This window comes from Diabrotica virgifera, chromosome 7 (assembly GCF_917563875.1).
Source record: "Diabrotica virgifera virgifera chromosome 7, PGI_DIABVI_V3a".
In the NCBI taxonomy this organism is placed as follows: domain Eukaryota; kingdom Metazoa; phylum Arthropoda; class Insecta; order Coleoptera; family Chrysomelidae; genus Diabrotica; species Diabrotica virgifera.
The window spans coordinates 231,707,342-231,724,186 of record NC_065449.1 but is presented as its reverse complement, the minus strand read 5'-3'; the positions used below and the strand labels follow the sequence as shown (position 1 = coordinate 231,724,186).

The 16,845-nt window shown below is 33.5% G+C and overlaps 1 protein-coding gene and 1 long non-coding RNA gene across 2 annotated transcripts in view; both read right to left on the bottom strand.

The window, feature by feature from the left end:
• The window catches only part of LOC126887724 (uncharacterized), a 92,575-nt gene that overhangs the window by 21,022 nt on the left and 54,708 nt on the right, over positions 1–16,845 (bottom strand). The window lies entirely within an intron of this gene.
• Positions 1–16,845, bottom strand: part of LOC114327264 (AFG3-like protein 2) — a 43,181-nt gene that overhangs the window by 19,055 nt on the left and 7,281 nt on the right. Inside the window, exons 3-6 of the mRNA XM_028275811.2 lie at positions 9,101–9,244; positions 6,911–7,004; positions 4,635–4,939; positions 3,779–3,897 (exon numbers count right to left, since the gene is read on the bottom strand). Coding sequence (XP_028131612.1) covers positions 3,779–3,897; positions 4,635–4,939; positions 6,911–7,004; positions 9,101–9,244 — 662 coding nt within the window. The remainder of the gene's footprint in view (positions 1–3,778; positions 3,898–4,634; positions 4,940–6,910; positions 7,005–9,100; positions 9,245–16,845) is intronic.

Sequence of the window (16,845 nt, the reverse complement as noted above, 5' to 3'; positions counted from 1 at the left end):
ATGTAACAATAATGTAATTTAGAGGTTTTTACACCTATTGAAGTGGCTAGTTACAATTACTTGTACACTGGATGTTTACACTGATGAAAGTCAGTTTGACCGAAAACGTTTTGTACTTGCACTCCCTTGTGGATAAATTTTAAGAATTTTAATAAATTCATATGCCTACATACAACAGAAGTGTCTCCATTCCTACGACAACATGCGTCATTCCACGTTGTCAAATAATAATTGTTTCAAACGTATTATTTAATAGACCTGGATCCCGCGTAAGAAAGAAAAGTTGATTAATAGCAAGCTGAAAATTTGTTAATAGCTTAACGGTGTCTAGTCGGACAAACTTTGATGCACGGGAACACTGGAACAGGGGAAGTTTTAACTGTGGAGCATGATAAACGTGTCGGCCTGGCAAGTTTATGATTGTGAAAAATAGCAAGTTGTTTTTAAGTTTATTCAATAGCCAACGTTATGTAATATATGCGAAAATGTTTGTCCGACAAAAATGTTGGGCATTTTAACGAGTCCGACACGTAGAACATGTCACATCACAGGAATTATGTTGGTGATGAATAGCAGTCTGATTTTTGCATGAGAGTTTAATGAAAGGTTAAAAAAGCAATTGGAAGTTCTATCCGACAAAATTAATGGGAAGTTTTCGTAGTCGGACATTCTAAACAGGTAAGACATAGACAAAAATGCTGGTGATAAATAGCTTTCCGACAAAGACGAAATTTAATTAAATAAATTATTCCTTACCAAGAATGACTGTTGTCGGAAAAAAATAAGGGGTAGATTTTGTAGTCGAACAATTTAAAAAAATAATTTTTGAAATTTCAATAAGGGGTGATTATTCTATGTCAAAAGTACCTGCAATCAATTACAATCGATATCTTTCGATTTATGTCAACATCATTTAGATACCTCACTGTAATACATTTATAGTAGATCAGGCAAATTATATTATGGATTGAGTGGTCTAGCTATCTTTGTCTGCCACATGCGCGGGATCGCTTGGTTAAAAGAGATAGATAGACCACCTATCGACTTTTTGCACTGTATTCCCTGTCTACCCTTATGTCTATAAATACATTTCCATTTAAGAAAAACTGTCACTTTTGACAATAATTCATAATAAATTGCAATCGTAACTTCAAATTTAAACTAATCGATTTATTTTGGCAGCAAATTATTTCTTGCCATGTGACATATTAATTACATTATTATTTCATTTGTAGAAAGTTGAGAAAAATTACGTTATACAATTTTAGTAATAATTTATTTAGGTATTCAATTTTCAATCAAGCAAAGCATTATAGCACGAAGAATGATATTCAATAGAAGTTCTGAAGCTATTTCCTTGTGGCATTTTTATAATTACGTATTTTTTATGGGAAATAAGCCACAATTTTATTAAAATGTATAATATACGTCTGAATTGCCAATATAAATGAGTCAGATTAAATAAATTATTAGAAGAATTTTTTTACTTAGCAACAACATGTTTGTTTTATTTTAATAGTATTTTGTATTTTGACAACGAAACCCGATTTGGGCTTCGAAACGTTAATAAATTCATTTTTTAATAAAATTGTGGCTTATTTCCCATAAAAAATACGTAATTCAATAGAACTTTCACAATTATCTGGCAACTGAACCTCATTGAATTGATGACCAAGTATTTTACTAACTTTGTAAAATGTTCGAAAATTACTCAAAAATTTTCCGTTGAATGGTTTCACTTTTGATTTGGAGACAAAATTTAAACTGTTGACACTCAAAAATAGACACAAAAACAATCCATATAAATTTTAATTTCCAACACACGTGGCAAATAATACTACTTTGTATAGCACAAAGTGTCACACTGACAAATGCAGCCTTCTAATCACATACTTCTAAGCATAATGTGTCATATTTACGTCTATTCTTAAAAGCACCGAAGTTTTAGACTCTTCACATTTTTCAATGTCGTTTACAGGGTTAAGATTTGAGTATGGAAAAAAATGTATACAATGTTTTTTGTAGGAAATTTTCCGTACTTTCTGATGCGCCTAATTAGAAAACCCTAAGAGATTGCTTTCATATGTTCTTTGACATTTTTTATTGTCATTTTGAGAATATCTAGAACAAACTCAACCCAAAAAAATAATTGTTTTGCAATATATACATGCATTGATACTTACCTCACTGTTTTTGGAGTGTGCATGTATATATATGCACATGCAAATATGTGAATATAAATAATAATATACAACTAAAATAGCTTTATCAATATGTGACTAAGTCATTGTGAGAAAATGTATTTTATTTGTTTCCTTCGATTTGCCCAAACTTTTTGTCCGACATATAACTTTTTGCGTTACAAAATATAATTTGTACATAAACAAATCAAAATTAGCTTGCTATTTATCACCAACATTTTTGTCTATATCTTACATGTTTAGAATGTCCGACTAGGAAAATTTCCCATTCATTTTGTCCGACAGAACTTCCAATTGCTTTTTTAACCTTTCATTAAACTCTCATGCAAAAATCAGACTGCTATTCATCACCAACATAGTTCCTGTGATGTGACATGTTCTACGTGTCGGACTCGTTAAAATGCCCAACCTTTTTGTCGGACAAACATTTTTTCATATATTATATAACGTTGGCTATTGAATAAACTTAAAAACAACTTGCTATTTTTCACCATCATAAACTTGTCAGGACGACACGTTTATCATGCTCCACCGTTAAAACTTCCCCTGTTTCAGTGTTCCCGTGCATCAATGTTTGTCCGACTAGACACCGTTAAGCTATTAACAAATTTTCAGCTTGCTATTAATCAACTTTTTTTTCTTACGCGGGATCCAGGTCTATAATTCTTATCGTGTAATACATTTACAACGTAAAGAAATAATTGGATTGTAATCGATAGTTAATATCAATCAAGTACACAATTTATTATTCATTATGATTATTTTTAAGATTTTGCTTATCGTTTTGAAGTTTATGTTGATCGATAATATTAGAAAAAATTTGTTCTGCAAAAAAGTATAATAATTTAATATAATTATAGTATAATACGAATACTTCTTAAATATTAAATTATGCATTTATTGCACTTAAATAATTAATTAAGAGCGTAAACGTAACATTTCGCACCAACTCTTTTTAAATGCATTCCTTTTTTTTTTCGAATCCTGAGAGAACCAATAAGTATATTTGAAAAATTTAAACGCAGAAGGAAAGATTACATTATTATCGAGGGTTAAGAGTCCCTGAAAATTTATGTTTATTTTAATCAGTTACAGGGGTGAAAACCTATGAGAAAATTTAGTGTGATGTTTAATTTTAAATATCTCGTTCAAAAGAGACTTTTTGTTTATTCTAAGGAACTTTCGGCCTTTTAAATGAGACACTTCGTAAAAATTATGTGCAACTCTTAATGCAGAACGTCAAATTTCCAGTTAAAGTTCACTGACTTGTCACTACTGGCGCTCGCGAATTTTTAGTTATCCCCTCTACCTACGAGCTCAGAGCGGATAATTATATATCAGAAAACATTCGGCCACTATAACGTAAGGAATACATACGAATACAAGGAATACAAGGAATAAATAGATTAACCCATTCGCTGTCAATCGACGAGGATGGAACTCGGCATTTTGTTGAACGGCACCTGACTGAAGTAACCGCTGGCGCGTGAACGGCACCTGACTGACGTAACCATATCAGGCGCTGGTGCGTGATCGGCAGCGAAGGGGTTAAGTGATTTAAGTTGATCATTATTTACCTGTTAACATTGCCCCTTTTGGAATTTTAGCACCAAGATCAATATATTGTTGTGGATTTTTTAAGAAATTAACAAATTCCATAATTTCTATTTTTGCTTCTTCACATCCTGCTACATCCCTAAAAATATTAAATTTATAAATTTCAATATCACGTGTATCATGTGTGAATAAGAATTAGAAAGAAAAACACTCTTCTTAGCCTTCTATCGTCCACGTTTGGACATAGGCCTCTCCCAACTCCTTCCATCGGTCTCTATCCTGAGCAACATATTTCCAATTCGTTCCGGCTACTCTTTTAATATCATCAACCCATCTCATCTGTGGTCTTCCTCTCGGTCGTTTACTTTGGTAAGGTCTCCAATGTTGTATCGTGGCATTCCAACGTTGGTCTTTTTGTCTAACAGTGTGGCCTGCAAAGCTCTATTTAAGTTTGGCAACTTTTGTTGTTATGTCCTCGACTTTTGTTTTTGATCTTACCCAGTCGCTCCTCTTTTTATCTGACAGTCGTATACCTAACATTGCTCTTTCCATAGCTCTTTCTGTTGTAGAAAAACACTACTAGTGTTGATAATTACTGCAACCTGTTGGCCTTCGGGGGTGTTCTCTTCAGAACGGACCCTTTTGGAACCTTTTTCCAGAGGTTTCTCTTTTATAAGCTTAACTGCTTTTTTACTCGAATCTAATCTAATCTAATATGTATTCCTTACAACTTTTATTTTTTTCCTAGTCCAGGTCCAGTTTTTTCGTAGCTTTTTCTGCACCTCGACATAGGTACTGTGTTTTTGTTTCATATTGAGCTCATATTGATTTCATATAGTAATACAAATAATTGAAAAAATTATAATAAACACTTACTTAAATTTAACACCAATATCACTGGAATTAATCAACTTGGCAGTGCTTTCCATCACACCCCCAAACAAGCCTCCTCCTCTCTTGCCTCGTTTGCCGCCCATCATTTCAGCGGATCTTCGCATCATGTAAATTAGGAAAGCAATTACAAGTATAGTAGGAAGCATACCAGAAAGGCTTGCTGCTTCTATTTCTGTTTTATATATAACTGGTATGAAGTTTGCAGGTTCCATGTTCAAATCTACTTGTGCATTTTCTAGATTTCTTTCGAATGAATCTACACTGCCTATGTTAAACCATATTATATTCTACAAATCATTAAAAAATCGTTTTTATAAACACCTAGAAATTACGAGAAAAATAAAATATGTATCCATTTCTACAAATTTTATACTGCAAGTATATACAGGGCGTAACAAAAATACAGGTCATAAATTAAATCACATATTCTGGGACCAAAAATAGATCGATTGGACCTAATTTACCTTAATACAAATGTGCACATAAAAAAGTTATAGCCCTTTGAAGTTACAAAATGAAAATCGATTTTTTCCAATACATCGAAAACTATTAGAGATTTTTTATTGAAAATGGACATGTATCATTCTTATGACAGGAACATCTTAAAGAAAAATTATAGTAAAATTTGTGCATCCCATAAAAATTTTATGGGGGTTTTGTTCCCTTAAACCCCCCAAACTTTTGTGTACGTTCCAATTAAATTATTATTGTGGTACCATTACTTAAACTCACTGTTTTTAAAACTTTTTTGCCTCTTAGTATTTTTTCGATAAGGCAGTTTTTATCAAGTTGCGGCTTCTTTTTTAATATGTTTACATAAAAATTTTATGGGGGTTTTGTTCCTTTACATCCCCCAAATGTTTGTGTACGTTTCAATTAAACTATTACTGCGGTACCATTAGTTAAACACAATGTTTCTAAAACTTTTTTGTCTCTTAGTATTTTTTCGATAAGGCACCTTTTATCAAGATGTGGCTTCTTTTTAATATGGTTCAAAACATACCTAAAAATGTAAATTATAAATCAATTTTCATACGATTACCAAGTCTCCATAATCGTACTTAACCATATACAAATATGTGGTGGATTTGACTAATATTCAAAATATCTCAATAAAAACTGACTTTTCGAAAAAGTACTGAGAGGCAAAAAACTTTTAAAAACATTGTGTTTAACTAATGGTACCACAATAATAATTTAATTGGAACGTACACAAAAGTTTGGGGGGGTTTAAAGGAACAAAACCCCCATAAAATTTTTATGAGGTGTCAAAAGTTTACTATAATTTTTTTGTAAGTTGCTCCTGCCATAAAAATACCACATGTCTATTTTCAATAAAAAATCTCTAGAAATTTTCGATATATTGGACAAAATCGATTTTCATTTTGTAACTTCAAAGGGCTGTAACTTTTTTTATGTGCATATTTATACTAAGGTAAGTTAGGTTCAATCGACCTATTTTTGGTCCCAGAATATGCGATTAAATTTATCACCTGTATTTTTGTTACACCCTGTATAATATGTACATTTCTATTATTAACTAAAACAAAATAATATAACCTTCTTCTACTTCTTGTAGTTATTTCTCCTATAAGAGGTTGGCTATCATCACAACTATCCGTACCTCATTGGCGGCTGCTCTGAAAAGATCTACTGAGCTGCATCTAAACCACTCTCTTAGGTTTCTCAACAAGGAAATTCTTTGTCTTCCTTTTACGGATCTTTTAACCTTGTTACCTTGCATTATGAGCAATTAATATCTCATATTTCGCACCTCTGATAATGTGGTCTAAATAATCCAGCTTTCTTGCTTTGATGTTCTTTATGACCTCGCAATCCTTTTGTAGCCTTCTTAACACTTATACGTTTGTAACTTGTTGGATCCATGGTATTTTCAAAATCCTTCTATAACACCACATCTCAAATGCTTTCAACTTCTTTATATTGTCTACTTTAAGTGTCCAGCTTTCCATTCCATACAACAAAGTCGAGAACACGTAGCTCTTATTCTCAGCTCCAGAGGAAGGTCTCGATTAACAAGTATTTTTTTCATTTTTATAAATGCTTGTCGTGCAATTTCAATGTATGTCCTCATTTCTCTACTTTGGTCATTGTTTTCATTTACCCAGGCTTTAATAACTTTAAATTTAAATCCATAATACCTTTAAGTAATGAAAAATTTGGATTAATATCTTAATTACATTAAACAGATTCAAGAAAGGGAAAACATTTTTTTATGGTGAACTTTTATTACTTACCGCTCCCTCAACAGTATTTCCAGGTAAAAGTTTAACTCGTACCCATTTTTTATTCACTACTTCCAGTCTCTCGACTACTCCTCGTTGCAAATAGCTAAAAAATAGATAAATTTGATTATATTTTGTTGATTTTTAAGTTTTTCAGCTAACTTTTAATACATAACAAAATTTAACTAAAAACATTCATTTTGCTGAGTTTTAAGAGGGTACAAATTTTTGTTGGGATACACCGCATATAATGGAACAATAAGTATTTGCAACACAGCATTTCCACCAATCTTTTCCTACCAATTTTAAACTTATTTTTTCTAAATATGCTCAAAGTGTTCTTGAACTAGCTGTCTTAAATAGTTGTATGGATACTAGAAAGCTTTCAATCCAGTTTCAGCATAAAAAAATCTCTAAAGGGAATATATCTGATAGTGCAAAGTCCTTATGTTATGAAAAGTTTTCAATCATGAAAGTCTAATAGTCCTGTCGCCAGTGGGGGTACAGCGGCCTCCTTAATTCAGATGGACTTTTTTTATGTATTTTGATCCGTAGAACACGAATTTTTTGGGTAACAGTCGATCCGGATGTCGATAAGATTGTTATAAACAAAGAACTTGAGGAATCACATTACAGCGATTTTTCGCAAAACAAAACATTTTTTTGTATTTTTTGGACCATTCTGAGCAAAAAATGTTTTTACAAGTTTTTTCGTAGGATGCATAGTTTTCGACATAAACGCGGTTCAACTTTCAAAAAATCGAAAAATTGCAATTTTTGAACCCGAATAACTTTTGATTGAAAAATAAAATATCAATTCTGCTTACCGCATTTGAAAGTTCAATTCAAATTCTATCGAATTTGATTATTTTCATTGCTAAAAATTATTTTTTTTTATTTTTAAACAAAGCTATAAACACATAGTGATTGAATGATGTTTTCAATGCATTTCTCATTTGAAATCGAACGAGTAGGCGCGCATACATACAATTTCTACGTAGATTACGTACATTAAAACGCATCCATTGGGCACGGGAAACACTATGTGTTTATAGCTTTGTTTAACAAATAAAAACTTAATTTTTAGCAATGCAAATAATCAAAACCGATAGAATTTGACTTGAACTTTCAAATGCTGTAAGCAGAATTGCTATTTTATTTTTTAATCAAAAGTTATTCGGGTTCAAAAATTGCACTTTTTCGATTTTTTGAAAGTTCAACCGCGTTTATCTCGAAAACTGTGCATCCTTCGAAAAAACTTGTAAGACCATTTTTTGCTGAGAATCGCCCAAAAAATACAAAAAAAATGTTTAGTTTTGCGAAAAATCGCTGTTATGTAATTCCTCAAGTTCTTTGTTTATAACAATCTTATCGACATCCGGATCAACTGTTACCCAAAAAATTCGTGTTCTACGGGTCAAAATACATAAAAAAAACTTGGGTAAGTCCATCTGAATTGTATTCCCCCTGGCGACAGGACTATAATGAGATATATAAAGAATAGGTCAAATCAGCAACAGGTATATATTCTCAAAAAACTTGATAGTGTGTAAATTTGTATTAAAATCAGCTAAGTACGTTCAGCATGTTACTTGCAATCTTCAGAGCTTCCTATAAAGAAGAATACTTCCTATAAAGAACAATATTTTAAGAGAATTTTTTATAATTACAAAGATCAAAAACACTTACAACTTATATGAGATATATAAAGGCAATAGACTAAGATGGACAGAACATGTGATATGGAGTAGAGATAGCTTATAAACAATGTGTTTTGAGAAAGGTCAGTTAGAAGAAGAGCTATAAAAGAACTTAGTAAAAGAAAAAGTGGAAAAATGCTGTCAAAGATGATCTAGAGAAAATGGAGATAGCAGGCAATAATAAATACATATAGCAAAGACTCAGGAAAATTTATAATGCCATTGATGATAATGATGATTGTTTTCAAGTAATAAATACTGATGCAGTATTCTCAACAATGAGTAGACTTAGAGAAGCCATATTTCCTGCAAATTCAAAGATTAGCTATAAATTATAGCTGATCTAATTTCTATTTTAGATAAAGAAACCTGAATTGTCACCATCGACTAGTAATGAATCCAGAATAGTTTATCCGTTAATAAAATTTTGTTAAATTTCCTGTGGTATTAAAAAGATTGTTACACAAATATCTTAACCTGTAATTAAATAAATATAACTTACCTATGTACAAACTCTTTCCAACTGATTTCTTTATAACCCATCTCCCACATGGTCACGGTTGCTAGGAAAGCTACAGCTGCTACTGCACCCAGGACATACCATTTGTCCCTTTCAGAATCCCCAAAGGGTTTACCACCACTTCCCCTAGAAATAATTATGCAATTAAGCAATTAAAACAATTTCGAATTTACCTCTTAAAATTATAGATTTTTTTCATTTACACCAAAACTTTATAATATCTACAGCTGTGGTCACATACTTTACACCTTCATTTTTACATTTATTTTGATTTAGCTTTTGATTTTTTAATTTTAATCAACTTATTCTGGGTCTGAGCTTTACCACCTTTATAGTGAGCCTAGTATTGTAGCAGATGGATTTCCGCTACAATGTTTTGTTAATAGCATTCATTAATTTTATATCCTATCTCAAGAAAAATATCTATTTTTTAATTTATTTTGTGAATTTATATATCATTAAAATATCCTAAGCTGCTCCTGTTAGAAATATTTCAAAATGTTTCGCAATATAAAAAGAATATTGCGTAGCGCTTCCCCTGAAATTTGTGTGTTGAACTGAATAAGCACCTCTAAGGATCAGAATCGCTCGGTAATTGCGCGGTTCTTTTCTTGATCTGTGGTTTCACCCGGTGTCCGGGGAGAAGCGCAAATCAGTCCCACGGTATCCTTTCGCTGGTGTGTCGAGCCAGCAATGTGGGGCTCATCAAAAACCATTACTTTGCCGGTAATGAGTATTGCATTGTCGCTATGTGAAGTTGTGTGAAGGGTTTGTAGCCTGTTCAGAGTACTCGTGGAGGATTTCACCCCATGATATTGGATTTTTACGGTGAAAATCGGGTACTCCGTATAGGTTGTACGACGCAGTATAAATGAATTGCGTAGCTGATGGCCGGCCTTGTGTGGTGATGTTCTACTCCTGTTCCAGTATTGATGTCCCAATGAGATGTTTGTTTAGCAATTTCGTCCTGTCTCCATTGTCTTGAACCTGTTTTCATCTATAAGTCGTTTTAAAAGAGTTTTAGTAGAGTAAAAAAAAGGAATTTGGCATAGAAGCCAATATTGAGGATAAAGGTAGCCCGATTAAGCCCAACAGAGGAATCTAAGATGAATGTCCCCCCAATTGGTATCAGTAAGTACAGAATATGTCCAGTATGTACCCAGTAATGAACCAGAGGATTTATTTCAAACGGCGTCCATTTTTAAATAGTAGAAAAGTCCTCTAGTCTGTGTAAGTATCCTTTATTTATTTGGTAATGGTAGTTAGTCATCTTTAAACCCTCTCACCCCCCTAACGATTCCACGACCCACCAACAAAACCTGAGCTGTCGTTCGCAAAGAAGCTTTATGTGCCTGCTCCTTCTTCTTTAGCCCCATTTCGACCCCCCAGTGTTCAAGTAGTTAGTCTTATCCCTGTATCCATCAGAGCAGACATGTAAAACGCTTCAGTATTGGTAGATCTATCAAAATAAACAGGCTGCGGTGACTAGGCCACTTAGAGAGAATGAATGAGGTGGAGCTGTCGAAACAAATTTATAGCAGGCTGCGGTGACTAGGCCACTTAGAGAGAATGAATGAGGTGGAGCTGTCGAAACACATTTATAGCCAGACACCGAATGGAGTGAGGAGAAGAAGTAGGCGCAAAGCACAATTTAAGGATCAGGTAGAAGACGACTTGCAAGTGTTAGGGAGTGCGAAATTGGAAAACCAAGGCGAAGGATAGAACGGAAAGGAAGCTGATTCTGGAACAGGCCAAGACCCACCATGGGTTGTAGAGCCAATGGTAATGATTCTGGGTCATCCACTGATAATTTATTTATTTATTTATTTTCAACGGGCTGCAGCCCAATAAGATTACAAGTTTATAATATATAAACAGATTTACATATCACAATAATGACTACCTATTCCACAACTACTCAAACAAACATACGCCTGAAGCCTGAAATGAATTCAGACTTCGGTGCAAAGAAATCTAGATCAGGGTGAATATTTACCCATTGTAGTGCTCGAGATAAAAAGGTGTTATAAGCATAGTTGGTTCTATGGTTAGGAACATAGAATTTTTGGTTCAATCGAGTTCTACGGAGAGGTACATGGAGACCAACCTGCTCAAGTAGCTGAGGACACAAAACTGTTGAATTAATTATGCCATAAAGCATCCTTGCATCTTTAGTTACTCGTCGGTCACGCAATGAGAGAATACCCAATTGAGTTTCAATTTGATGATAATTTACATGATTTAACTCAAAAGGTATACCCAGTTTATATGCTACGTACCTTAAGAACTTGTGTTGGACTGTCTCGATTTTTGATATGTAAATATTATAAGATGGAGACCATACACAAGAACAATACTCTAGATGAGGTCTAACTAAAGAACAATATAGTAGTTTATTTGCTTCAATATTCTGAAAGTCTCTAGTGCATCTTTTTATAAAGCCAAGCATTTGTAAAGATTTGGAAATTTTTGAGGTATAATGTGATTCAAATAAAAGTTTACAGTCTAAGTTAACTCCCAAGTCACGAATTTCAGTAACCCAGTCAACAGGAATATTCTGTATACATATTATAATTATACTCTATTGGGTCTCTCGATCGTCCAAAAGAAATAGCATGACTGTCCAATATAAAACATTCATTATTCATATTCGATATTGAACAGTATATTTTTATCACCCCGTATATGACATGAACCAATTTGTTATTATATAATTACATGTACGGGTCTCTAATTTAGTTCACGAATTGTAAACTGTAAACAATAATTCGGGCAATTGCATTATTTAATTTGATGATCAAATATATTTCTTTGTTCTCAATATTTGTAAATATACTCAGCGCGTCGCTTGACACCAATACTAAGTGCCACCGCTGAGAAAGAATACACATTTAGAATCATTCTCAAGAATCAACTCAAGCAGTCAAGATGTAACTTCAAATAGAGTCTTCATCAGTCTTCGACTAAATGCGTACCAGTAACCAATCAGTGTTCAAAAGTTCTCCCGGGGTAAAATTACCCTAGTGTCGGTTCTATAAATAAATTTCTTTATCGCTATTGGTGTTTCCATCTGAACAACGTTCTCCACTGAGCCCCAGAGGGATAATACATTATACAATGACACTTGGATGCATTCAGGGCCATGTAATTCAACATACACCACTCACTCAACCGATCAAGATCATGTTGAAGATTAATACAATCTTCTGTATTGTTGATAATTGTATAGAAGTTTAGATCATCTGCAAAAAGAAGAGGTGAATTGTGCCGGAAGCAGTGGTGTATATCATTGACGAATATGTTAAATAACAGGGGCCCCAAATGAGAACCCTGAGGTACTCCTGAATGAACCTTAATCTCACTGGAAACAAAATCCCTGATACGCACTATCTGAACTCGGTCAATCAAGTATGTTCTCAGCCACTCAAGAAGTGGACCATTAACACCCATTTGTTTAAGTTTAATATTAAAATACTCTGGTTGACCCGATCGAAGGCCTTGGAGAAATCGGTGTACAGTGCATGTACCCTACAGCCCCTCTCCAAAGCCTTCCTCAGGAAATCCACAAACACTGGTATGTTACATTCGGTTGATCTGCTATTCCGAAATTGAAATTGTTGGTCTACTAGCTGTTTTTCAAGTGAAGCTTTAAGATAGTCACATACAAAACATTCAAATATCTTTGGTATTACACTAATTATACTAATGGGCCTGTAATTATTCACCAATGAATTATCTCCCGCTTTATAAATAGGTGTTAAAAAGCTATTTTTCCAACATTCTGGAAATTCACCCTCATTTAAGGATAGATTAAAGATGTGAAAAAGAGGTCTGGATAATATGAAACAACAGTACTTGAGAAAGCTGGGAGGCAATCCATCAGGACCTGGACCCTTATTCGCATCCAGTTCTGATAATTTTAGATAAATATCAGATCACTTTGACGTAAAAAGTGTGTTTAAACAAGGTAAAAATTCAAAAAATCGAATACAGATATGTACGGGTGTAAACTATTCAATGGCCAGAGTTGTACATGGTATTAAAAAGTGTCAGAGTCTATTTGGATTAGATGAATGAATAGGAAAAGAAAAATTTTTTGAAGTGTGTAAAATTATTTAATTTGCTAGCTGAGCCCTTTCGTGTTCAGCTAAGGAATCTAGTATTTGTTACAACTTTCTTTTGTGGTGACAGAGAAAATTCTCTATAGGCCGGAGTGCAGAATCCTTGGTTGCCTGAGCTTTTTATTTTATAAAGTAACAGGCCGATAAATGTCGGACATGGGAGAATCTACAATATACATCCATCACCTGGCCGCTTATCTAGATAAAATTCCAACTAGTCCAGAAAGCCACTGCGCATCCGCTAGGAAAAATATTCCGATTCGGATTTTTTGCACAATCTTACTCAAAAAGGACCCCTTTTAACAAATTTGCATGTTGCCAGGACCAAAATTGGGTCAAAAATTTTTTAAACATTTTTTTTGTTTTTTTCCTAAAATTATTTTTTTTGCATGGAACAAAGTTTTTTTAGCTTCTTTGGATCCAGTGTTGCCAATCGGCGGATAATTATCCGATTTGCGTATATTTTTGAGAGTTGTTGTATCTTCTTCGTATCCTTAAATAAATCGGATATTTGCGTATATTTTTCAGTGTATCTACTACAACAGACTAATAACAAAAATAAACTTAAAAAAATCCGCTTCTCTTTCATATATTCCCAACAACACATTAATTTTCTTTGGTTCTACCCAAATTTTTATAAATAGCCTATATATTGGATGGATGTTAACGACATCGGATAATTTCTATGGTAATTATCTAAGATAAGAAGTGACAAAGGGGACCTGTGCGAATTGTTTTCTTTAGAATTTGAATGCACAAATCTTTCCACCATAAGGCATACTGATCCAATTCAAATTTCAAAAACAGGGATTCTGCCGTCCGATTTTATTTATGGGTTTTTAGTCTTTGATAGCTGCTGCACGATTGAGTTTTATTTTTATTTTATGTACAGTGCAATGCTCAAGTAAACGTCTGTTGAAATAAGTTTTGGTTAGCGAAAATACTTTTTTATAATGGGTAAATGGTAAAATTAAAAAATGAAGATAACATATATTTGTTTCCTAATTTAAAAAAAGTAATTTCATTACTATTTGTTCTACCATTTTCAAACGCTAGCGTCGAGTGTACAAAGGGTTTTCAGTAATGTATTCAATATAAAAAAAAGATAAAAGAAACCAGGATGATCCTAAGGGGAAGGGGGTTACAACTACTGGATGGTCTCTGCGAGATGATCCTAAGGGGAGAGGGCTTACAACTACTGGATGGTCTCTGGAAGGGGTCGCTCCCAAAACTGCTACTGTCATTAACACGCCTAACTTCACGCGCAACTTTGATACGAGAAGTATAAAAAAAATATGCATTGAAATCCAGATCCTGTAATTTTTTGAGCATTATAAAGTGAGTACAAAGGCATACAAAGTTTTTTTTGTAATTCCATCTTCAATTTACCCTGCACTTCTCGTAGACTATTATCGATAAGGTAGAGTTGTCACTATTTTGGGTCGCGCCCCTCTGAGGGGTATGGAAGAGTAATGGTGTTAAGCATAGAAAGCTAAAAGTCCATCCAAATGGGGGGCGGGGGGTTATAATCCCCAACCCTCCCTGGTTACGCCTGTGAGCGTATCTTTTCATGACAAATCGGATCTTTTTCGAGCGATCATCGGATAATCTAGAGAAACGCGGTTGGCAACACTGTTTGGATCATTCCAAACAGAAAAGGTCTTTAGTGACTTTTCTCTAAAAATGATAGTTTTTGACATATATGCGATTAAAAATTGAAAAATTGCGAAATCGGCCATTTTTAACCCTTAAAAACTATGTGAAAAACTGAAAATTTGAATGTTGCCAAGGTAGGTAGATATTCTTTAAACATCGATTGATGAAATCCCGAAGAGTTTTTTGCAATACAATGTTCAAAACTACTTTGTTTTTTAATTGCTAATCAAGCGTGCGCGACACTATTTTCCACCGACAGTATGGTGCAAATGAAAGGAATAAATTCGTTATTTCGTAAACCGGTGACTTTAAGGAAAAATCCCGAAACAGGTCGATTTTTATTTTTAAGTTATGATATTGTGGCATATATGGTATACTAGTGACGTCATCCATCTGGGCGTGGTGACGTAATCGATGATTTTTTTAAATGAGAATAGGGGTCGTGTGCTAGCTCATTTGAAAGGCTCTTTAATTATCTATTCAGTAATATAGACATTTATATAAGTATTTATACAGGGTGTCTTTCTACTTCTTTTTGTCAAATAATTTAATTTAATAACAATTTTTTGGACACCCTGTATAAATAATTATGTAAATGTTTACATTACTGAATAGAGAATTGAAGAAACTTTCAAATGAGCTACCACACGACCCCTATTCTCATTTAAAAAAATCATCGATTACGTCATCACGTCCAGACGGATGACGTCACTAGTATACCATATATGCCACAATATCATAACTTAAAAATAAAAATCGACCTGTTTCGGGTTTTTTCCTTAAAGTCGCCGGTTTACGAAATAACGAATTTATTCCTTTCATTTGCACCATACTGTATACACATGGAACGGTGATTAGAAATTAAAAAACAAAGGAGTTTTGAATACTGTATTGCAAAAAACTCTTCGGGATTTCATCAATCGATGTTTAAAGAATATCTACCTACCTTGGCAACATTCAAATTTTCAGTTTTTCACATAGTTTTTGAAGGTTAAAAATGGCCGATTTCGCAATTTTTCAGTTTTTAATCGCTTATATGTCAAAAAATATCAACTTTAGAGAAAAGTCACTAAAGACCTTTTCTGTTTGGAATGATCCGAAAAACCTAAATAAACTTTGTTTCATGCAAAAAAAATAATTTTAGGAAAAAAACAAAAAAAAATCGTTTAAAAAATTTTTGGCCCACTTTTGGTCCTGGCAACATGCAAATTTGTTAAAAGGGGTGCTTTTTGAGTAAGATTGTGCAAAAAATCCGAATCGGAATATTTTTCCTAGCGGATGCGCAGTGGCTTTCTGGACTAAACAGAATTCTCAATCCTTAGTACTAAAATATGAATAAAGTCAAATATGGAAAGACAGCTAGATTAAATTCGATTCAGGGCCACCACCATCGGCTGATCAAGGTTTCTGCTTTTCAGCGTCTTCAGAGCTACCTGTGGTGTACCCCGAAGCGAACTAAACCCAAGCTGTCGAACTATGCATGTTGATAAAATATAAAATGCGTACGGACTTGTTAGCTACATCTACCTAAAAAAAATTATCTATAGGTCAGAGTGCAGAATCCTTGGTAACTATCTGTTGCCTGAGCTTTTTACAAATTTATAAAGACAGGCCAATAAATAGCAGACATGGGTGAATCTACAATATACATCCATCACCTGCCCACTTATCTAGATAAAATTCCAACAGAATTCTGCATCCTTAGTACTCAAATATGGGTAAAATGAAGTAAGGAAAGACAGCTTTATATTAAATTCGATTCAGCGGCTCCGAAGACGCTGAAAAGCAGAAATCTTGGTCACCTGATGGTGGTGGCCCCAAATCGAATTTAATTTAAAGCTGTCTTTCCTTATTCTTTCTTGGTATGCAAAGCCTTTAGAACAATTACGTTTATAAATTATTCACAAATAATAATAAAAACTCTTATTAAAACCATTTTTCCTTAAATTA